General features: G+C 30.4%; 4 protein-coding genes across 7 annotated transcripts; 3 read left to right on the top strand and 1 right to left on the bottom strand.

Annotated features, from left to right (window-relative positions):
- Positions 1-70: 70 nt before the first annotated feature.
- On the bottom strand, positions 71-5839 carry LOC120772952 (muscle LIM protein Mlp84B). Of its 2 annotated transcripts, none has more exons than XM_040101853.1 (9): positions 5698-5839; positions 5392-5514; positions 5157-5316; positions 3084-3213; positions 2778-2874; positions 1435-1531; positions 858-1154; positions 480-800; positions 71-414 (listed from the first exon to the last, which is right to left on the bottom strand). In XM_040101853.1, the coding sequence occupies exons 2-9, from the start codon at positions 5504-5506 to the stop codon at positions 144-146; spliced, it is 1488 nt and encodes a 495-aa protein (XP_039957787.1). In that variant the 5' UTR covers positions 5507-5514; positions 5698-5839; the 3' UTR covers positions 71-143. The 2 variants fall into 2 exon arrangements, with proteins under 2 accessions (XP_039957787.1, XP_039957788.1); XM_040101854.1 differs by lacking the exons at positions 1435-1531; positions 2778-2874 and adding exons at positions 1751-1835; positions 2087-2183 and having other exon boundaries at positions 73-414; positions 5698-5833.
- Positions 5840-8501: 2662 nt separating this feature from the next.
- On the top strand, positions 8502-10939 carry LOC120772452 (leukocyte surface antigen CD53). Its single transcript, XM_040101075.1, has 5 exons — positions 8502-8866; positions 9192-9380; positions 9459-9644; positions 10371-10571; positions 10634-10939. The coding sequence occupies exons 1-5, from the start codon at positions 8801-8803 to the stop codon at positions 10850-10852; spliced, it is 861 nt and encodes a 286-aa protein (XP_039957009.1). The 5' UTR covers positions 8502-8800; the 3' UTR covers positions 10853-10939.
- A 1859-nt stretch (positions 10940-12798) lies between these two features.
- LOC120771196 (SLIT-ROBO Rho GTPase-activating protein 1-like) lies at positions 12799-19272 on the top strand. 3 transcript variants are annotated; one of them, XM_040099093.1, is made up of 18 exons: positions 12799-12855; positions 13317-13412; positions 13612-13795; positions 14005-14170; positions 14245-14334; positions 14404-14535; positions 14610-14738; positions 14797-15300; positions 15351-15618; positions 15681-15893; positions 15969-16074; positions 16134-16358; positions 16418-16488; positions 17036-17136; positions 17187-17266; positions 17335-17581; positions 18145-18549; positions 18671-19272. In XM_040099093.1, the coding sequence occupies exons 2-18, from the start codon at positions 13337-13339 to the stop codon at positions 19016-19018; spliced, it is 3345 nt and encodes a 1114-aa protein (XP_039955027.1). In that variant the 5' UTR covers positions 12799-12855; positions 13317-13336; the 3' UTR covers positions 19019-19272. The 3 variants fall into 3 exon arrangements, with proteins under 3 accessions (XP_039955027.1, XP_039955026.1, XP_039955028.1); XM_040099092.1 differs by lacking the exon at positions 12799-12855 and adding an exon at positions 12912-13004; XM_040099094.1 differs by lacking the exon at positions 12799-12855 and adding an exon at positions 12962-13026.
- A 1171-nt stretch (positions 19273-20443) lies between these two features.
- LOC120770818 lies at positions 20444-23246 on the top strand. Its single transcript, XM_040098396.1, has 3 exons — positions 20444-20491; positions 20719-20942; positions 21491-23246. Exons 2-3 carry the CDS (start codon positions 20857-20859, stop codon positions 23244-23246), a joined length of 1842 nt encoding a protein of 613 aa, XP_039954330.1. The 5' UTR covers positions 20444-20491; positions 20719-20856.
- Positions 23247-24028: the final 782 nt, after the last annotated feature.

Genomic DNA, 24028 nt, shown 5'->3' with positions numbered 1-24028 from the left:
ACAATAATATTCTACATATATTTAAATACACACACAACATGTATGTATATATATACATATGTATATATATTTATAATATTATATATATGCATGCATATATGTATTTATTTATGTGTGTATGTAAATATATATGGAAAAGTACTTTATGTCATGGTAAGGGTGCCTGCACCGAGACCGAAACCAACACCTTTGGGTCCGAAATTGCGACCATAGCATGCTCTACAATAAATATCACCGTCCGGACCATCATTTAAATTGGTTGAATCTAGAGATTTTCTACAGTCAGCGCAATGGAAGCAACGCTTGTGCCAAATTCTGCTCTTGCTAATCATTTGCTCCGCGGCAAAAACGGCATATCCGCACCGCGGACAACCTCCTGATGAACGAGGCCCAGTTAACGGCTTACCCTCAGGGCTGAAATAATATATATATATGTATATATATTTTTTTTTTTAATTTTTTATATGTTATTGGCTTACAAATGGATTGTGGATTCACCGGAAGTGGACACCAACGTTGGTGCGTGTCCATAACCAAATCCTTTAGGACCGAAACGTTTTCCGTAACAAGCTTTACAGTAAATATCCTTGTCTGGCCCATCACAAGCAAGCATCGAGTCCAATGGCCGATGACATTCAGTGCAGTTGTAGCACTTTTTGTGCCACATACGGCCTTTAGAAAGTTGTTGCTCTGCGGCAAAAACGGCGCCACCGCAACGTGGACAACCTTCACCTTCAGGTGCTTTGATTGACGTGGTATCAGGGCATACAAATGGACGCTGAGCAGAAATTTGTTCTTCACTGAAAATTGTATAGTTTATAATTATTCATGGCTAAAAATCAAACATTGTTACTAACGTCATGCCATCAGTTTGCAGAAAACTGGATCCACATGCAAATCCATAGCCATGAGGGCCCCATTTTTTTCCATAGCAAGTCTTACAGTAAACTTCTTTGTCGGGTCCGTCACATGCAATGATAGAATCCAACGTCTTTGTGCAATCTCTGCATTTGAAACACTTCCTATGCCATTCGCGTCCCTTCGAGAGCACCAACTCAGCGGCAAAGACAACGCCACCACATCGTGGGCAGCCTTCACCGGCACGTGCTTGTATCTTTCCAACATCTATATCTGCTACTTTTGGTGCCAAGTCGCTGTAAGACATTTACATATAAACATACATAAATATATATATTTAAATAAGAAGAAAATATGTAAATATGGATTATAAAAAATTTATTAATAAGTGTTATATAGAGATTCTTAAAAATAACATTATTCATGTTTTAATTCATATTTGCTTGACTTTGTTTTTTAGAATTATTTTGACTTTTCCATCAGTGGAAGCAAGTGCGGTTTAAGTTATCGTCTTTTTCTTTTAATCAATCGAATGTACTACGTATAATAAAAAATTACACATGTAGGCATGTATACCTTTGCCACTCGGCGTCTCTTATGTCAGACATAAGTCCCATAGAAGAAATTCCTAAATGACCATAACCCCTGGCGCCAAACTTCTGAGCATAACACCCTGTATTTATTATAATATCAAAAACAAATATTGATAAATTTAAATTGCTAAGTCTTGGGAAACAACACTAAAAAGTATTTGTACTTATGTGTAGATGTTACCCCCATACATTAACTTGAACTCATTCTGATATATACTTACGTACATACATATATAGAAAGGTACATATACTTGTATGTAAATATCACATTAGATGCTAGCATGCTGTTAAAAACTTACCCATTTTCATAACAATCGGACTGAAGAGCTCCACCGCCTTGACCATATCCATAGCCTTTAGGTCCGAATTTCTTTGCATAACAAGCTAATTTTGTACAAGGGGAAACACGAGATTTGGGCGGAATGTAAATGTGCATATACATATATGTAATTTATATTTTAGGTGTGCTTAAACATTTGTCCAGCTAAATATATTCAACGAATTTGTATTGTATTGTATAAGAGCATTATTGGAAGTAGTATTTTGAATGTATGTATATAGCTGGAGAAATATGAAAAGTCACTGTATTTTTTGTTTGAATGTAACTATTTGTGAAAATATTATTTAAATAATACCTTTGCAGTAAATATTTTTGTCTGGACCTTCACAACAAAGGATGGAATCAAGTCCTTTGGAACAGTTTCCACATTTAAAACACTCCCTGTGCCATTGCTGTTGGAAAATATAAGGTTAATGATGAAATGAAGAAGGAATTTATTTACTTTTGGAGTTTACTTATAAAGGTAGATGCATATGAATGTATTATTATTGTAAATGAAGGAAGAAGGGACACATTAAGGGTTTGTTGTAATGGCTGGTTGGTACGGAAATTTGCTTATGAATGGGCATTAGCAATAGCTTCCAAATTGTCTGATATTGAAAACTGAATTATTAAATTATTGGTTTTAAGTATTTCAATTTTAAAATAACGATATCATTTAATAAACAAAATATTTTCATAAATTGCATGTTAACGTTAATACATATGTATTTCCAAATGGTTGACATATGAGGTGCAGTAAGTTCTTTGTGTATGTGTTTAGAAAACATTTACATATAAAACTTCAATAGTACCCCTTTAAAATATACAATTAAAACGCTTTTACATACAAATATTATATACGCATAGAATTATGGATGTTTTGGTATAACTGATATTTCTCAACACATACATTTATATTATGAACGTATATAATTATAATTTAAAAACAACCGCAATCTAAAGAAAACAATTGACACTGATTTTAACATTATTTAAATGTATACCTCTGCAATATATATCTTTATCAGGGCCATCGCAATGCATTGTAGAATCGAGTGTTCTGTTGCAAAGCAAGCATTTGAAGCATCGTCTATGATATCCCTAGTTATTTGACATGTTCAATGTAAATAAACGATTTAAATATTATATTAGATTTAAAATCTATGATGGTACATATTAATATATGTTTACGTGTTTGATTTGGATTGTTTTAGTAAGTTTATGCACTGCTTATATTTTAGTATAATTGCAAATAATTGATTCTGTATTAAAATAAAAATCATAGAAACATCTGATTATAATTAACTTACTCTGCCTCGTGCTAACATTTGCTCGGCCGCATATACGTAACCACCGCATCTGGGACAACCCTGGCCTTCTGGAGCTTTAGCAATTACTCGTGGCTCTAAGCGGGCACCATTACGTACACCATCAATGTCACTATAATTAAATATTAAAGAAATGCTTTTAATTACATGATTATTTATATTTGTATTGGCATAAAATAATATTCACAAACAACTTTTTAATATTTAAAAAACGATTACATGCATCTACATTACATTACATTGTTAAGCATGTAAAATTGCTTTTGTATTTTTGTAAATCCCTATTAATTTATTTATTTCACTTCATAATTTATATATTAAACATTTTGGAACATTTTTAACACTATGTTTTTCCGTTAAGGAAGTAAACAAAATAAGTAGTAAACAACACTAGCAAAAAAATATAATGGTTGTACATTATTACTTTTATATAAGAATCTACAATGTTACCATAGTAATGGATCCTTCGGTACACCTTGTATATACATACATACTTATATAAATTAAGACCCAGTTAATAATTATAATATTAATATCAATAATGATTTGATGATATCATCTTGGATGAAATCCGAAAAATTATAAAATGAAATAACCAACGGTATATTATGTACATAGGCATTTTGTTAGGTTTCGTTTGCTCATATTAGAAAAAATGCCTTGATTACAATAACATATATGCATGTATATACATACATATAAACATTTGGATTAATCAGAGTTTTGTTTAAAAATAATATCTATCTCCCATTGTAAAAATGTGTAATACAAGTTTTTTCGTAAATAAAATCCATTTTTATTTTTATTTATAGTTTTTTAATAACATTTCACAAATACAGACATACATATATTTATGAAATATTCATCAATACAAAAAAAAACAATTATTAATATCATTTCGAGGCGACATGTAATAAAACATTGGAACATGTAGTAGACTATTTAAACGGGAAAGGTGTTCACATTAACACGACAGAACATTTGAATCCTGAACTCCATCGCTGCGTCTATCTTTCGCCATGTAAATTAGTTGCTGCGATAATATGAAAAAATAATAATATGTTTGAATTTAAGGAAAACATATGTGTTTTCAAATATTCTAAAATAAAGTTAAAGCATGACGCATAGGCATTTTGAAATTATTTTTGAAATTTTAATGTGAACTTTTATAAGTTTTTACGTTTATGCTAAGGCACAAGCATGAAAATATACTTTTCCTTTCATTTATTTAAAAATAACTAATATTAAATGAAAATTTATTCCTTTAATTCTTCCTATGACTAGATATTTGTATATTTACACATTATTTATATCGCATCGAAAGTGTTCCGAATATCTATAGTAGTTTACAATGGGAGAATATCGAAATGAAGAACAGTGTTTTATATGTTTTCTAAATACAGCTAGCACATATTCATATATATAATATGTAAGTGTACCATTCAGTGCTACAAGGCAATACATTTGTGAGTATTTTCGCAAATACACACATTCGTAAAGTGAAAAATATCACTTAGTTAGAAATTTATTACGTTGAAAAACTCGTATGGACTTTTTATATATTACGAATATTCGTTTATGGCAATAGTTTTGTAAATGAAAATATGGATGGACGAAACTAGTCGATTAATGACAAAATGTAAACATACATATGTATATACATACATAAGCAATTAGAAGTAATCTATTTATAGAAAATGTGTGGAAAACAAATACATGCATTACATGAATACTTCTGTCGTTTTCTACTTACAATGCATATATGTATGTACACAATTGTGTAAAAATAATGTAGCATATATTGTATACATTGTGCATACAATTAAAGCTTTCATTAAGATATGTGTATTCGCTAAATACAATATTCTACGGTTAGCTTTAAGCTTTCGATATTTAACATTTTCTTGCCACATTTCGTAAAAATACGCATGAATACATAAAGTTATGATATTTGTACAATGTCTTATATTAGGTATTACAAATAGCTCCAAAGTAGTGACAAATTTAATCATTTATGTACGAAGTTAAGAATGAAGAATGGTGAGTTATACTTACTCTCTGTTTAAATGTGCTCCAGTATCCATTGACAAACATCCAGCACCACCACCGAAACCATAACCCTTTGGACCATATTTACGGGCATGGCAGTTTTTGCAAAACAGCTCTTTTTCGTGTTCAGTACAGTTCGTGGAGTCTAAAGCTTTGTTGCACATTCCTGAGTTGAAAAATAAATAGACGTAGAATCAATTAAACGTTTGTATATCAGCAATGTTGAGTCAGATCGCCTTACCGCATTTGAAGCAGGTTTTGTGGAACTTGTAACCACCAGCTACTCTCTCTTCAGCGGCATATACGGATTTGCCACATTTTGGGCATTTAGGTGTTTCAACAGGTGTGAACGGCATGTTTATATCTATAAATTAATATATTTAAATTATAAAGCATGTCAGAGCATATTTAATCTTTTTGTTTTAGAGTAGATTCAGTCAATTTCATCCCAATGAGAAATAATTCATTTATTGTTCCTTTCAAAAACATTTTCTATTAACCGAGTAAAATTATTAATATTTTTTAAGGATTAATCTCATAATCATACCTTAGGTAACTGGAATTTTTTCTTATTTAATTTTTAAAACTAGGTGAAATATATCGGAGCACCGCGCCAAAGTACTTTTCCTCGATTAGCAACGATCTTAAATGAACTGAAAGGTTGCTGCACGCAGGTAGTCTATATTTGTGAGTGCACACGGCACAACGTATCTGAATTTTGTGTTATTAGATAGAGATGGCCAATGTTCAAGAGACTCGTTGATTTTTTCTCGTTTACCCTCTCTTCGTTTAAGGCATATTATACTGAGAGAAAAAGCTTTTGCACCCAAAACTATATGAGGTGTATGAAGAAATAGTCGTTTACTCATCCATAAATATTTAGAAGCACAATAAATATTCAAAAAATGTCATGATCTTACTCATAAGTTTTATTTATTTCCTTATTATTTGAATAGATTATACCAACTAAAGTTAAAATATCGAAAGTGGTAGCTTTGGTGAATAAGGAAAATCTATTTTTAAAAGTTTTCCACAAACTTAATAAATTTCAATGTTTTATTTTAAGCTTTTCTACGTGTACAATTCCCCTATATTACTTTCGCATAGGCATCTATAGCTGCGTTTGTATGTATATACATACATATGTATATGTATACATGCATATGTACATATTAAATGCATTTGGTACATATGAGAAATCTTAAGGAATATTTGGCAAAAACAAAAATATTATTTCCCAATCTGAAATTACAGTCATACACATATGGCATACGTATGAAAGTACATATCTATCTGTAGGAATATATTAAAAATACAAAAACATTTTCATTCCTAAATGATCAATAAGAAGCAGTTATAAGTCACAAGAAATTTTAGAAATACATTGAAATTTATTATTGTTAATTTATATACATATATTTGAAACATTTACCAAAAAATGTTTTCACAAAAACATCAAATTAAAAAGTACTTTCATAAACATAATGTATTTATGTATCTCTATATATTATTTACTATAGCACTAAGACAATTGTCTATATATTGAGAGTCCTTTAATCAACATTGTTTCATTAGCAGTGTAATTATGGTATACAGGTATACATATGTATATATGTATGTATATAAAATCCTAAACTCATATAAAATATATTAATGGTGTATACATATATATTTACACACCTTATGTGATCAATATTTTAAATTTATAACAGTAGGATCAACATAATCGAAACATATCCTTACTTACAAATATGTTGATAGGGGCAATATTTTAGTACCGCGATCCAAAAATACATACCTCTATGGAATGTATCTAACGTAAGGAAGTATAATATTAGAACTGAAATTATTTAAAATACGTATGTATGTATATGTATGTACATATATTATTATAAATACTATGCTAAGTGCGTTGTGAGAACGTCTGATACCAATCGCAACGTCATCAACACCTATGACTCACATTATTGCCGCCAACTTATAACTACATATGTAGTATATCAGACGTTTATCAAAATATTAAATCTGTTTGTTAACTATTTCTATTTTAAAGCATACATTCATATATTCTAAATGTGTGTATCTTTTCGAGTGAATAAATATAATTGAAATTATAAGTATTAGTACAAGTACGCGCATGGGCATGGTACATACATGTACATGTGTTTGCGTATAAGTATGTAAAATCTTGATGAGTAGCTTATTACTTTTCTTATTTATTTATTCAACTTTTTTAATTATTTTACAGCAAGTCACATATGCAATTGTATATATTTGTTCATCATTATGTATGGCATATTACATTTTGTAATGTTGCTCTTTAGTGGATAATGTAGTTGTAATTTTCTTCATTTTCCAATAAGAAAAGTCAATAAGGCATCTGTATACATATGTATGTATATCGGTCACGCTACCAATAACTGGATGCTGAGTTTGCCATTGGCTCTGCTTAGATCCGAAACGATGAAAGTTAGTGCTAAGGCTGTGCTGTCAGGGAAAAACTATTATATTTATCAAAAACTGATTAGCTTCCATAATGATCCTCTACCATTGCTATACCATTTATTCATCAAAATGTTTGATATGGATAATTCTTTATTGTTTTCCGATCTTTATTGTTTTTAGTGCTAAAAAGGATATTTTCGATCCTTTCAAATTGATATTGAAATGCGCTTGAAACTTCTAAAGCTGTTTGTTTTTATGGGTAAGAAGGAAGTTATAGAATAGAGAGAGATACAAAAAGACTGATCACACTAGCAGTCGATGCAGTACCAGTACGCTGGGCCAAAGACAACATTTTGCGTACGATTGCCAAAATTTCAATGGAATTAGTTTATTTTGACAATATAAGCACATAAACAAAAACCAATATACTTAAGGTGAATGAATGTAAAGTTTCACAATTTTATTACATTGAAATAAATAAATATTAACATATATACAAAGATACAAACATACATATATGCATATATATGTACATACATATAAAATTTTTTGATTTTCTTAAAATGAACTTATTAAAATGTAGTATTAGTCCGTAGTGTTTGGATTTAGAATACTTATAGTAAAATATACAGGTTTTGGAAGTTTTGATTTTTTTTTCAAAACGTATAATTAGCATTTAAATTAAATAAAATATATCCCAATAATTATTTTATTTCCATAAATTCGATATATGTACATAGGTATATATACATATACCGCTTTTTCATATTTTAAATGTTGCAACATTTTTTTTTTTGATTCATTAGATTGTAGTTGGAATACAAAAGTTATAGATAATATGAAAAGCTTAAAAAGAACGTCACTTGCACATAAGTGAGTGAGTAAGCAAAGAAGCAAGCTTGAAGGACAGCAACACAAGCACAGGAAAAGTCAAACAGTTTATCAAACTGATTTCACTTATCGTGCTTTCTTATACATAATAATCACAGCAAACTGAAATATAATCTGCGATTTACTATACTATAATACTGGAGTATTAAAAATAGAATTCAAAATGTCGAGACAATTTTTTTGATTGGAAACCTTTTAAATAGACTCAATTGCGAGCGCGAAAAGTTTTGCATTGGGTAATAATTGTATTCCTCTAAATTTGTAAATGAATTACCACACAAAGTTCGCGTTCAGTGCAAGCGTTGACATATGATATGGCATTAACAAAGCGGATTAAATGTTTTAAATATTTAGTTTACAGCTACGTCGTGCTCTTAATGGTACGTAAAATTAACTATGTATATTAAGGTTTTTTATGGATATGGCAAAGTAATGAGTACTAAACACTTTGAAGGTCGATTTGCTAAAATAAACTCAAGGATAAACTGATAATATATTTTATTAAATAAATGAAAAATCGTCAATTATAATAACTAAATTATTTACAGTGGTCAAGTACTCATTGGTTTTATAACGTAACCAGTTTATTTGAACACATACTTGCAAACCTACAATACATGACATATACAAAGTATTATCTATATATACATATGTACATATGTATGTATGCACGAACATCCGATAATATAATATAGTAATTTGTAGGTAACTGGTGCTGCCCAAATACTAGTTGGTACAATTCTGTTATGGGGTCATTCTGGTTATTACGGTATTGTCCAAAATAAATTATGGGCTCCGGCTGCTATTCTATTGTGTTTAGGGCCAATTACATTTCTTCTCTGTTGGATGGGATGTCAAGCTACAAATCAAAGAAAACGATGTCTACTAGGAACGGTAACAAGAAAATAGTTCACTCCATAACGGGCGTTTATTTAAAGTGGCAAAAATTGTTTTAATTTTTTTAATCTATAGTTCATAGCGGCATTGGTGGCGTGCATTTGCATTCAATTCTTCATATGTGGCTGGTCGTTGGCAATGCGTGAGAGCCTCCCAACATCAGTGGAAATTTTTATAGATGATTCGTTTGTTGAATTTCTTGACAAATTTTCTAGGACAAAGGTTGACAATTTGCATTTATGGAACCGTATGCAATCGCAGGTAAGGCTTTATAAATATACATATATAAATACGTATTGTATATACGTATAAGATATACATACATATGTACATATATGCATATGTGTATTCCAAATTATTTTATAAAATTGTATATTTGCCTAATTAGCGTCTAAAGATTTAAATGTTTTTGTAATAAATTATATACGAACCCCCGGCAAAAAAATCAGCTAGTTAGAAACTGCTTTTAACCACAATCCCAAACAGTCAATCGGTTGAAAATTGAACATTCTGATAGTAGTTGAAACTGAAATTACATTTATTATGGTGAATACGAAGAGCAGTAAAAAAATTTGATCACCTACTCAGGCAAGTGAAAGTGCAATTAACAAATAGATTTCACTTAAAATAAAAAAGAACTTTAAAAATCTTGAAATTAAGGGAAAAAATATATTCTATAAAATACCAGAATTTTAAATTTTGGGAAAGATATAAAATTTACCTAATTTTTTTTAACTTGGTGTAAGCGATTGAATGAAGACAAGACAATATCCACAAAGTTTTATTAGCAAAGCAATGTACTTTTGCAAAATTTTATTTATTTTACTTATGTAATTAATAACCTATTGGGATTGTTTTGAATTTAAATTGCCAAATTTTTCTTTCTATTTGGCAAGCAAATTTGGAATTTTTTACCCCGTAGTAAAATTTTTCATCAAATCTATACAGCGAAAAAAAGTTACTATAGCCTATTTCCTTTTTTTATAGTTACAGTGTTGCGGAGTAGACGGACCCTTAGATTACCGTCGGCTTTCTCTGCCGTGGTCTTGTTGCTCCCGACCAGAACATGCTTATGAATCTGCATGTGACACTCATTATAAAAGAGGTTGTTTATCGGTTGTATCTGAGCAAATTAGAAATCGATTACTTTTTACTTCATTAGGTTCTGCAACCATAGCTGTTGTGCAGGTAAATATTTTTATTTCTTAAAACATTATTTAAAATTTCACTAATCCCATTTCACTTTTCAGAGCTTGGGTTTATTTTGTGCGGTTCATTTAGCTATCCTCTTTGGAAAAAGTGAAAATAATCACAATATAAGCAACTTGAACAAGAAGCGTCAACAACAATTTCTTCCTTTATCAATACAAGATAAACGTCATGATATGCCCTCCCCACTGAGTCTCTCACCCTCAGCACCAGGCCATCGGATTATTAAATCCTCTAAGCCACCAACTATGCCGAAATGACAGACAATTAGTTTTTAAAATGGACAAATAATTTAATTCTTTACATATTGTAAATTGAGATGGAATGTAGATAATTGTGACCCTCAAGATTTTTGTTTGATTTTTATGTTGGATATGAGTATGTAAAACAAGTAAATGGGAGGCACGCACACACACACAGATCACATATGTGATGGGGAACATTCAACCTCGATGTGGAAATCTCCAATCGGAACCATCAGGAGACATTTTTTTAATGTTCAGAGCGCGGTATTCCTGCAGTTCTTCTTCAACTGTATCCTGTTGCATCAAAGAGATATAAGCAGGTGACCAGCAGGTCGATTGCCTTGTCCATTGTTAAAATAAATTAGTAAATGAATGCACGAGATTTTGATAAAATTATATGAAAGGAATGTCAGAAATTTCATTCATGTAAACGGAATGGGCAACACCAAAAGATAAGTTGCTAATAATGCGCAACTCAAATTTTATCGTTTGAATAAATTTAAACGTGCTCAGGTGATACGCTTAGTGTTCTTGTTCCCAACCTGTCGCTCCTACGAAACTCGGCATTCCTTTTCATTTCAAAACGAATTTTCATTGGTTGAATTTATTGGAAAAATTTATTTTTGAATCATAAAACAAAACGAATCAAAAGAAAACGGCTGATTTTGATATTAAACAATCTTATATAACTGAATCATGGTATATACATACATACATATATACATGAGTATTTATAAATGTATATTGTGAAACTCGATAATGAAAGAATGATCACATAATATGTTTCAATTACATAAATTAATATTCCAAAATCATGAGTACTAAATAAAATGGGGGCTTCCTTGCAATTTTTATTTTTCCCACAGTTTTTAACGGTTTTTTGAACAGTTGATTCGGTTAATTTATTGTGAATGTCATTGTGAATTGGCGCACCTTCTGCATTCAAATATGACTTTATTTAAAATGACAGCTGGCACAGGATCGCAATTATTTTTTATGCGTGTGTGTTTTTTGTGTCGTTGCACCAATTGCAAAATTCTAAACTTCGTGCAATATGTGCACCGTGCAAGGGTTTTGCAAGACCAAGAGAATCCCCCTATTATGTAGTTTTATTAAGTAAAATTTTGCAATTCTTTGGAAAGTGTTGGTAAGTTTAATTAAGGCATAAACCACCGAATTTTAATAAAAATTGAGTTACTCTCTCTACTTCTGGCATTTATCACTAAGAATTTCAATCAAATGTGTAACGTCATAGTAAATTCATGCGAAATATTTACCGCCAAACGCACTATTCTCTGCATAGCCCAAATGATTGTCAGTTGATGCCAATATGCGCAGCTTGTCTTCAAAATTTAGTTCCTCTCTCTCATATTATAAGAATTATTTGTTTTAAGAAATAAAATTGTTTACAATTTATCGCAACTTTTTAAACACTGATTTCTCAAGAAGAAAGAATTAATGAAGAAACAAAAGTAAAAAATTAAAGTATTTACCATTACTTCTTTGTAATAGCTACTACATATACTAGTGTAAGCCTACACGGGAAGTATGTTCACACATGGACTATTTTTGTCGCTCAAACCTGATTTTGTGGGTAAAGTGGCGTTGAGGGGAGACACATCGGCATTCATTCTCATTAGCGCGTAGCGCCTGGTTTCAAACGAATGTTACATCATTTTCGGGAATATATGTAAATATTCATAATTTAATAGAAATGTTTAAAAAAAACAATAAAACAAATAAGGATATAAACTAGCTAACAAAATATATTTTTGCACACTGCGTACACGAATTTGAGAACGTGAACTATATGATATGAAAAGAAGTTCAAAGGAAGTAGTTAAATAATTTGGTCTATGGCAGTTATATTGCAATCTCAAGAATCAATAAATATATAATACCTTCTGTAGTGTTCTTCAGGCCACATATGTTTCATTTTCCATATCGTACTTGGTATCGCACTAATATGACGCTATCGTAAAAACAATTTTAGAAGCGTATACATATTCCTAAGATTCGTAAGTCTATTCTAGGAAATCCGTGATATATTTGTTTTAATTTTTGAAAAGTAATAACTTAATAATAGCTAAAAAATAATCGACAATTTCATTGTTTGTACTTTTGGTTAAAAGGCTACTAACACTACAATACATTATGGGATGAACCGGTTTGAATTGTTTACAATATTTGTAATTTCTTTGTTTTGTTTACCCACAATTCGTTTTGTTAAATTCATTAATCTAATTATTTTCGTGTATGTATGTTATACTCGTAATAGCAGTAGCAAGAAATTCTTGCTATTTGTGCAAAGATTTAAAGATTGTAAAAAAGGAGGAGTGATATGATTTTGTCTGTATGTCCTATGTAGAGTTGCCAACTATCTTTTTAGACCGATTGGTATATTCTAATGGCAAATAGGATCTCAATGAATAATAGTAGTAGTGAATTTAAGAATTAATTTTTTTCCTATATATTTTAGATTTTGATGATCATATAAAGATGGGTGAAAAGGATCAGGATATAAAGAGCCCAATGAAAAGAGTTGGATCTACAAGAAAGATCGTTATGTTTAGTAGTAAGTAATTTAAAAAGTATTTTAGCAGTATTCATATCACATTTATTTCAAACCTTAGTTGTGACTATTAATTGTATTTGATGTAACGTAATTTGGACAACTGTAGGAAGCTATTTTTATTTTACCATTTTCTTTGCTTAAAACAACTCCTACGCAAGTTAATTAAAGTAATATATACGGAAACTATTAATATTTCTAGGTATTCGTCAGCAACTTAATGAACAACTACGTTGTCTTGATACCAGAGTGGAGTCACAAATTGGATTAATTCAAGAAATACAAGATTTCTTTCGCCGTCGTGGAGAATTAGAGTTAGACTACAGTAAAAGCTTAGAGAAATTTGCACGTGGATTACTGTTAAAACACAAGGAACAAAAACAAAAGTACTTTAAAAAAAAATTAATCCCCTTATATGTATATATTTTAGTATAGTGAAGAAAAACTGAGTTTTTTTTATTTATTTATGATCTATTGTGTAGTTGGGATAATTGTTCAATCAGACCCTAAATTTTTAATCCTGTATTTTTTCTGTTCCATATTAATTTATCGAATTCAATTTAAATTTTAACGGTTGTTTTTTTTTTTATTTTAGAAGAGATCACTGGCCAATATTTTCAACGTTTGCGTGTTGGCAACATTTAGTTAAGGAAACTCAGTCTTTATCAAAAGATCACGCAATATTGGCCGACCTATATTCTATAAGTATTGTTGCAAGTTTACAGACCACTATTGAAGATGTTCAGAGGATATATAAAAAGGTGAAAATATAGGTTGCTAAGTAGTTCTTTTTATTTTTAATAATATGTATTTTCTTTTCGTAATTTCTAAATAGGTTAAATTAATAGGATATGAAATTCACGAAGATATTCAACATTTACTTCAAGAACTTCATACGACAATGAAAACGTATCAAAGATACGAGGTTAGGCGGATCTTGAATTAAGATATTTTTATAATATTTAATAATGATGAACCTATATTTTTTCTGTAGAGTGAATGTAAATCAGCCAAGCTAAAGTTGGTTACTGCAGAAGCCCAGAGAAAAAAATTGGAGCAGACAATTGCAAAAGAAAAACTTGAACGGAATAAGAAATATAAACTTACCGAAAAAGAAATAGTCAAAGTAAAGCATTATTTTAATCAAGTTATTTTTGTTATTGTAGTAGAGATATGTAAAACATTTGTCCTTATTTTCAGAGGGACACAAAATATAAAGATGCAAGACTGAAAGCGCTAAAAGCTAAAACTGAATACCAGTTATGTTTGGAAGCTTCAAATACTACGATACATAAATATTTTGTGGAAGATTTGTGTGATCTAATAGATGTAAGATACATTAATCTTTAATAACATTTATGCTTAATAAAGTTCACTTTTTCATTAGTGTATGGATCTTGGATTTGGATCTATGATTTCAAAAGCGATACTAATGCATGTTTCGGCAGACCAGGGTCGATCAAGGGCAATTCTTCAACAAGCAGATAATCTCTCACATTTAATACACTCGATCGATTGTCGAGCTGATAAGCAAAAATTTTTAGAACACCATCATGCAGCGTTTATAATACCTAAACGTTTAGAGTTGCAATGCCAACAAGATCAGACTGAAATAATTGAAATGGATATAAAAAAAGAATTACATTTAGATATGGAACAAAGATTAGAAACTTTAGGTCAAAGGTTGCGAGATCTTCGCATAGAATGCGACGAAGTTTGGAAGTCACTCGAGACAGCTGAAACGAAACTCTTGGAACATTATAATAACAAGGACAATGACACCAGCGATATTTTCACTGAAGGTAAACACTATATACATAAGACACCCAACAGCAATATTACGCCTAAGTTAAAAGCTGAAAAGCAGGACATCGAAGATTATTACATATTGGTAAGTTGTAGAACACATTTTCTTCAGATAAATTATTATTGTTATTGTAGAAAATACGAGAATATATAAACGGAACTTCACGCATAGCACGTTTAAGCGCAAAGGCTGAATTTATACGAAACGTTTTAGTTAAGAACAGTTCATGCTGTATACCTTCTCAAACGAAAGCCATAACATCAACCCGGAAGCGAATTGGACGTGTTAATATTACTGGCCAACCAAAATTATTTGGCGGTTCCTTAGAAGAATATTTAGAATTTACCAACGAGGAAGTACCACTTGTTATGCGTAGCTGCATACGTGTCATTAATTTATATGGTAAGAAATAATCAACGATTTTAGTTGCAAAACTTATAAATTATTTCAAAATATTATTCCAGGATTACATCATCAAGGAATATTTAGAGTTTCCGGTTCCCAAGTGGAAATTTCAAACTTTCGAGAAGCATTTGAAAGGGGCGAAGATCCACTTGCAGATACAAATGACGCGTCGGATATTAATTCCGTTGCTGGGCTTTTAAAGCTGTACTTGCGAGAATTAAGGGAGCCATTATTTCCTATAGTATATTTCGAACATTTTGTATCTATAGCAGGTATTTCAGTTCAATTTTGGTTTTTAAGTGACTGAAAATGATGCTATATATATATATTTTTATTTGTGTTTTTAGAAATACGTTCAAAAGAGGATATCATAACAGCAATAAGAAATTTTTTAAGCAATCTTTCTCCTACGGTTTTAATAGTTATTCGTTATTTATTCGCTTTTCTAAATCAGTAAGTTTACCAAAATGATTATAATGTTTCATATAACTGTGATAACGATTTTCTTATAGTCTATCGGAATATGCGGATGAAAATATGATGGATGCATTTAATTTAGCTATTTGTTTCGGTCCGACCCTCATGCCTGCGCCGGAAGATAAAGATCAAGTTCAATACCAAAATCAGATAAACGAGCTTATTAAATGTATGATATTATACCACGATGATATTTTTCCGCCGGATTTAGTAGGCTTGGAATACGAAAAATATATATCTCACGAACCTTTCATGGATATGTAAGATGCATGTTTATTCAATCTTATCAATTATACTAACAACTTTACAAAATCTATAGTTTTGTTGGTGAATCCCCAGTCGATAATGTGACCGAAGATCCGGACTCAGAAATTTGTCCCTCCGAAGATGGTAAGAATTAAAAAAAGCTATAATCAATAGATATCTCTCATGTAACTTACACTATACATAACTAGTTATTTTTTAACGAAAGTCTCTAAATATTCTATACATCCTCAAATGAGAGCTAAGAACTAAAGACATTTGAAATCATTCCAGTCCGAAATACTTTATTGCAAAAATATTGCCAGTTATTCTTAGGGTTGCCGATAACATTCCCTAGAGAAAAACATATATATGGATATATGACATCAACCTAGATAATGTTAAGTGTAGCAGACGGGCTAAAAGTCTTCTACTTTTTTAAGGGGAACAAAGAAATCGACTAGAATAACTAAAATCATTTATTTGGGAGATAGAGATAGATATAATTCTCTTACCTATTTAAATAATTTTTTGCTTCAAAATACCCAACGTCCAAGAGATCATTTTAACCGTATTAGTAATCTATCCAACGGAAATATGTACGGAAACAAAAAAAATGTATATATGTTAAAAAATATTAACTTAAGATTAATAAATAAAGTATAATCAAGTAAAAATTTCTTCTCTTGTACAGAATCAGAAACTCTGGAAGCCACAGTTCAGTTCGATTTTAAAGCACGATCGAATCGTGAATTATCAATTCGCAAAGGAGATATCGTAATCTTAAGAAAACAGGTATGTCTTGCATTACATAATATTAGAGAAGTTAATATCAAAATTTGCAGGTATCTAATGATTGGTGGCACGGAATATTAAATGGAACAGAGGGACTAATACCAGATAAATATATATCGCTTAGAATCAAGTATGTTCATATATATTGAAAATTAAAGATATTATATAAAACAATAATATTAAAATTTATGTACACAGAGGAGAAGACAGAGACAAAATATCTATTGAACAATACAACCATAGGGATATTAATGTTGAGAACGAGCCGACTGTTGAAATTCAAACAGAAACCACAAAAGAGGATTGTCACGTATATTTACAGCCTAATATTGATCCAATATCATACAATTCAAGAACCGATAATGAATTTTATGAACATAATTCATTGAATGACTACGAGAAACATGCCGAAATACAGATTGTAAACACCTGTGACAATTTAGAGGTACTTGAAACGACCGTGTAAAATTAGCATTATACATTTTATGTTGTTTGCAAAATTGTACATAGGAGATTTAATCGCTTCTATTGAAGACGAAACTTGCTCTTTCTATATTACTGATTATACAAATTTAGAAATTTTAAGGGAAAAATACTGTTAATATACATATTTTTTAATATTTTCATACAATATTAGTGTTTAATTCAAATTTGAAGATCATATTTATAATTTACTGTTGATGGGGTAGTATTATGATCTCCTTATTTGCGATTTTTTTTTCATTAAAACCTCAAAACAAATTAATTTATGCTTCTACTGTAAATTTTAAATTCTACAATAAGTTCAAATTCACTTTTAACAATTGCAAGATTTGAAAGAATTTCTATACGGATATATTAACTTTTGATTTTGATCATATATGAAAGTTTTAAGTAAACCTATAACCTTCGTTTGACCTCTAATAGACCATAGACATAGGTAATGTATAAGTCGGCCCTGTCGACTGAGCTATGTATTAAATTATGTTGAAATATAAATTAAACAAATTACTATTTTAATGCTTATAGCGTCTACCGGCACCGGAGTCAAAGCAATGTATTTCCGATTTCAATAAAAAACCCATTAACACTCATCAAAACAGCATCGAAATATTGCAAAGAAACGCAGATGTAGTAGATAATTCAGTCATATCCGACATACCCTCGGTAAATGTTAATGTTGACAGTGTTCAACCTACAGAGGATTTTGAACGTTCTATTAAAACTGACGATACAACCGAAGAGGATTTGAAGAATTTGAGTGAATTCCAAAAAAATAAATTTTTATGGGAAGTAAGATCACGCGGTACATCCAAGGAAAGTTGCTACAATTTGCCATACGAAAAGAAGCCCATTGCACCCGATCTAGTTATGGATTTACCAATCTCAAAAAATAAATCAATTTTTGAGTGTGCTTTTCAAGAAAATGCAGAGGTAATATTGGTTTCGAATTGCTAATATGTAACTACCTTTAACTACGTGAAGTTTTTATAGAACTTCATTACTTTTTTTCTTACAAATACCTGTAATAAAATATAAAGATTTTATATTTTAGGATATCGATGAAACAACACAGATAAAAGGAAATACGGGGATTTTTAAAAACGCCGACCATACGACAGTTTTGAAGAAAAAAAAATCGAATGATGTATCCAAAGCAGTCAGTGCTTCAAAATCCGTGTTAGTTAGTGAAGATCTACAATCTCAAAGTGATCTTTTTATTGTAGAAGGAAATAATTTATATGCCAATATAAATCCTTCATCCGCGAAAGCACGTGGATTTAAATTAGATCACGAATTAAATCAATATCAAATGGCGCACAAACAGAATGATTTAAAAAATAAGGAAACGAATTCGAATGAAAATAGAGTTGAATCAAATACAAGTAACAATATGGAGTAAAAGGCCTTGTTAATGTATTACTCCAATAATCAATATACATATTTTTATTTATTTATTTTATATTTTTGAATTTATGTATAATCAAAATACATTAATGAGCTTTTCCTCCTAATAAATAAAAGGAATCACTAAATAATGGCATTACAATCGAAAAAATATATATTTATACCACGTGTCGGTATCACAACGTATGTACTATATATTGAAGTATGACATACATAGAATTATACTTGCTTTATAATTAATTTGAAATTTTTATATTATATTATTTGCATTTTTAATGTATCTATTAATGCCTATTTTAGGTGGATAATAATAAATTTCATATTAAAACATTTGGATATTTTTCTTCCGTGGATTTGTTTTATTATATATTTAAATATATAGAAATAGAGTTTTATTAGAACAAAATAGCTGTAAAACTGGAAATGCATCTCTTATGTATTAATTATTGTGATTTTTCAAAACTACCGTATTATTTAAAAACACATGATTAGATCATGACAACGATATTCAAGAAATTTCACTTCTTACCAACTTTCACTCAAGTATGTAAAATGCTGTATTTTCGCAAAAACAGTTGTTCAATTCAAACCACAAGTCATGCAAGCAAAAAGGTAAGTGAATCGTTTGCTCCTGATGATTTCATGCGTGAATATTTGGCCGTACACAACGCTATGATATTGAAAGTTTATTAACTCAGTTTAGAAATATCGTTCACCAATCACGGTCACAATACTGAGATGAATCGCAATTTGATAAAAATTAAATTAATTTTATTTGTTCTGGGTGCAAGTATATAATTCATAGTAATATAAGTATATTAGACATATAAGATGAAACATTTTTTACAATGTGCATTTAAAATTCAATATAACAAAATCAATGCAAATAAGTAAAAAACGTTGTTGAAGAGTCTTTTACTACTAAAGCTTTCTTTGATGAATCCTCTTCGTAAAGTGTACATTCTCTCAACATATAAATACTTATCTACATAGTGTACCAAAGTAATAAGTTCATTTCTAGGAGGATCGAAATTTAAAGAAATACTCAAAATACGTCATACGATACATTACCGTTGTATCGTTCTTGTTGCGCAATTGTATGCAAATGTAAGATACAGTGTAAAAACACTAATCCAACGATATATGTACATACAATATTTTAGATTTGTGTATTGTTTGAATAGAAACCACTGAATATAATCAGAACAAGAATAATATATGTACATAAGTATGTATGTATCTTCCTATGGTTGATGTTGTATGTTTTATAGTAAGCGATTATTGCTGTGTGCAGTCGGTTCGCAAATTAACGTCAATTGAGCAACTAAGTCATCTCTCCGACGTTTCTCGCTTCTTCACTGCAAGGAATCAAACAGTTTCCTTCAGTAACGTCTTTTTTCTGCTAGAGTGTTTTCGCAGAACGCAAGACACGCACTGACCACAGTGGAGCCATTAACACCTTATCTTTGTAATTTCGTCGTTGTCATTTGTTTATTTCGAACATCATATCAATTACATAAGAAAATACATTCCGATACATTTTACACATATATACATATATTTTCATCATTATGCGCATGATAAATAAATATATAAAGTAACGATTTTTAACCGGTAGGTAAATGTTATATATGTATATCTGTTTGTGTTTGTAGTTAATGTGTGAATGATATAATTAAATTCTTTTTTTTACAGGGCTGCTCATATAAATATGTTAATACTCTAACAGTAATTAATGATCATATAGATCGGAACTCGAACGGAATATCTTTTTATCGCCATAACAATGAGAGATCTCAACTGCCTTTTTTATCTGTGTACTATCCCAATCATATGTGGAGGCGGAAAAGAGTGCACTTATTCCCTTCTAAAAAATATCCATATCGAGCAATCTTAACATTGAATCCGAACGACAAAAGGTAATCACTTAGGACGAAGATATACATTTCCATACATAACTATGTTCAGTATGTAGAATAATACCGATAATTTTAAAGAATTAAAGAAGCTTTACTCTGCTCTAAAATAGTTTTTACGATTTAGAATTGAAAGTAAGATCTCTGAAAACTTCCACAAATCTTTTGGGAAATCCAATAACAACACTTGTGTCAGAATAAAATATTTTTTCTGTTATTCTTGAGCGGCATGAATTTTAGATATGTATGTACATATGTACATATGTATGTATGGATGTACATATATATATTTTTTAACTTTTCACAAAAGCTCACTTGAACTTGATCCAATTAATCAAATAAAAATAACGGTTTTTGTTGCCTCATTTCTTATCATAAGTGAATTCTTTCGAAATATCTCGGTCCCCATGTACTTTTTTGTTTCGGTAGAATATTTAATGTAAATTAAATGCTTTTATTTGCCATTGGCGTCGTCACCCGCAAATGAGCGTTTTTTATTTTGTATTACTTTGATTAATTTTATGAGATAATTTTTAATTTTTTTTTTACAGTAGAAATCCTTTCAGATATTTTCCGCTACGCAATTTACCAGCGACTAAGAATATGAAATGGTCTAACTACATGTTTCCATATAAAAATTTCAATCAATTATTAAAAACAACGCCCAGAACCAGTTATTTCTTGTTATCTGAAGAGAATATGAGAGCTAATTTGCAGAATCGTGAGCAATATTTAAGTAGACCAATTCTATCTACGATTTCAACACTTCAAAATAACTGTGTTAACACCCATAATTTGAATATACCTCATGGAAATGAATTGGCCTTATGCGTCGAAAAAATGCCAACTATTCCAACTACTGTTCAAAAAGTTTCATTAACTAAAACCAAATACATTTCCAATATTTCACAATTTGAGACTACCACAAGGAATCCATATATACAATATTTTGGACATAGCACAAGGAATACGCTTATGTATAACTTTTTTCACGCTACTACGGTTCCGAATTCCATAAATACGTCTCACATCTATTTCACTATAGGGGATGCTATAACAACACCACGAACGCCCAATTATTCACACTTTAAGTTATTTAAAAAACAAAAACATCAAAGTGAAAATAATGGAAGTCACCCTATCATAAATTACAAAATTCTCCGATCTAATACCGCAACTCAATATATAACTTCAAGTCATACGTCACTTCCTGAATATTCAAATAACGCTGTCAAATATTCTATCAGCGATAATGAAACTAAAAATAAATCGAAATATTTACATTCGTATGAGAATTCAAGTGTTGATACTACAAAAGAAAATTGGGTCATCGGTCAATCAATAAACAACTGTTCAAAAGCATTATTAGAAACAAATAATCATTGTGCATCTGGAGATATACCGAACTTAAAAGAATTTATTTCGAAAGTGTCGCTACAGACTACGACAAACACTTTAGGTTCTTATCCAATTAAAACCACAGTGGTTTTTGGAACCATTTCTACGCCTATTACCGAATTACCATATTTAGACAATACTTCAACTACCGCTATTTGGAACGCTGTAGAGACATCAAATTATTCTGGAGAAAAAACATCAGTTCTTGATAAAACCAGCAATTATCCTCCGTTATATAGAAGAGGTAAATTTATTCAAAATAATAAGAGATTAGTTTTTAAAGAAAGTTTGAAAAATAAAAATCGAAATATAAAAACAACTGCTTTGCCGACCCCCATAAGACCTTTCAAACCGAAAATCAAAGAAAAGGAGAATTATGTATCTTCACAACCAAACCCGACTTCACAAACCAAAGAACAGGAATTATTACATGATACTGTTGGCAGAAAGATGAAAAAAGCAAAGGGTAAATTTCATGGCAGAAGCCGCTTTAGATGGACTCCTTCATTTGAAAAAAGCTCAGGCAACGTAAATAATAACAAAACGACTAGTTCAACAATAGCAACGGTATTTACTACATCGACCCAAGTCTCACTTCTAAGAAATAAAATGACAAATACATTTAGTAGATCAAAACTAATTAGACACAATAAAAGAACCAATATAGTACAAATGAATACAACAAGGAGTGTTATAAACCTTCACTTGCAGTCGACTACACCCTTGGCAAGTAGCACACCGGAGTCCGCTATAATGAGAATATCAAATATAAGTGGCGTAAAAATGTTATTTCCAAAAAATAATACCACAAATTCAATAGGTAATTTACCAAAGGCAAGTAACGCATTTATTGCAGAGCTGCCAATAGTTACATACTTTAAAGAAGTTACAGAATCTCGTAAGGTATAAAAAATTACCATAAACAATACATTTTATGTATAATAAATTTTGAAAAAGAAAAAAATATGAGTTTTTACTTGTTTCCATATTTTTATGTTTGCACGCCCATCACGGAAGCGTAAATATTTTTTACCTTTTAAATTGTATATCACAGGATTACGAGCATTACTTGTACGAAACAACCGATGCCCACTTGAAATTACACAAAATGTTTCTCAATAGCTATCGGGAAATTTCAAACCTGTGAATGTACGAAGGCATCAAGCAAGGGTAGCTCGAGTGGAGGTAGTAACTGGATTAGGTGTTTGATAGAACACCAATGGCGCTTCGTATTTTTCTGTAAAGACTGCACTGTGTAGTAAAATTAAGATATTATTGTGTTAAATTGGAGAATAAGAAAACGTTTCTTCACATTGAATGCCAGCTCAGGAATAAGCATATAAGTAAATCTCTATAAAAACACCAAACCACCATGTACATATGTACATACATATCACCTACATACATGTAGGTATATATGAGTATGTGGTCTATTTCACATTTCCACTTCGTAAGGCAGGAAATTCGCGCAGAATAAAGTAAAATGGAAAATAAAGCGAAAACTTGTATAATGTCGCGTGATATTCGTACTGAAAAATAGTTTTCACTTTCCTAACATGTAGTCATGTGTAGGTAATCACAAATATTGTTAAAATATGAACCAATGAACAATAAAAAAGAGTGGTTGCAGAAACATGATTTAGTTTATGGCTGCGTCACAAATGCGCATTTATGGAGTACTCCAATATCAC

This window comes from Bactrocera tryoni, chromosome 3 (genome assembly GCF_016617805.1).
Source record: "Bactrocera tryoni isolate S06 chromosome 3, CSIRO_BtryS06_freeze2, whole genome shotgun sequence".
Classification (NCBI taxonomy): Eukaryota; Metazoa; Arthropoda; class Insecta; order Diptera; family Tephritidae; genus Bactrocera; species Bactrocera tryoni.
Note: the sequence above shows the minus strand (reverse complement) of the source record. Positions and strands in the feature narration are given on the sequence as shown.

What these genes read in the sequence shown, in the direction of transcription:
- LOC120772952 (XM_040101853.1), bottom strand. Translation starts at nt 5,506, where the DNA reads ATGCCGTTCACACCTGTTGAAACACCTAAATGCCCAAAATGTGGCAAA. An exon ending in AAATGTTAGCACGAGGCAGA is followed by an intron (nt 2,875 to 3,083) that starts GTAAGTTAATTA and finishes TCAAATAACTAG; the next exon opens with GGATATCATAGACGATGCTT. An exon ending in CTGCAAACTGATGGCATGAC is followed by an intron (nt 801 to 857) that starts GTTAGTAACAAT and finishes TACAATTTTCAG; the next exon opens with TGAAGAACAAATTTCTGCTC.
- LOC120772452 (XM_040101075.1), top strand. Translation starts at nt 8,801, where the DNA reads ATGGCATTAACAAAGCGGATTAAATGTTTTAAATATTTAGTTTACAGC. An exon ending in AACGATGTCTACTAGGAACG is followed by an intron (nt 9,381 to 9,458) that starts GTAACAAGAAAA and finishes TTTAATCTATAG; the next exon opens with TTCATAGCGGCATTGGTGGC. An exon ending in GGAACCGTATGCAATCGCAG is followed by an intron (nt 9,645 to 10,370) that starts GTAAGGCTTTAT and finishes CTTTTTTTATAG; the next exon opens with TTACAGTGTTGCGGAGTAGA.
- LOC120771196 (XM_040099093.1), top strand. Translation starts at nt 13,337, where the DNA reads ATGGGTGAAAAGGATCAGGATATAAAGAGCCCAATGAAAAGAGTTGGA. An exon ending in CCGAAAAAGAAATAGTCAAA is followed by an intron (nt 14,536 to 14,609) that starts GTAAAGCATTAT and finishes CCTTATTTTCAG; the next exon opens with AGGGACACAAAATATAAAGA. An exon ending in ACGTGTCATTAATTTATATG is followed by an intron (nt 15,619 to 15,680) that starts GTAAGAAATAAT and finishes ATATTATTCCAG; the next exon opens with GATTACATCATCAAGGAATA.
- LOC120770818 (XM_040098396.1), top strand. Translation starts at nt 20,857, where the DNA reads ATGTGGAGGCGGAAAAGAGTGCACTTATTCCCTTCTAAAAAATATCCA. An exon ending in TTGAATCCGAACGACAAAAG is followed by an intron (nt 20,943 to 21,490) that starts GTAATCACTTAG and finishes TTTTTTTTACAG; the next exon opens with TAGAAATCCTTTCAGATATT.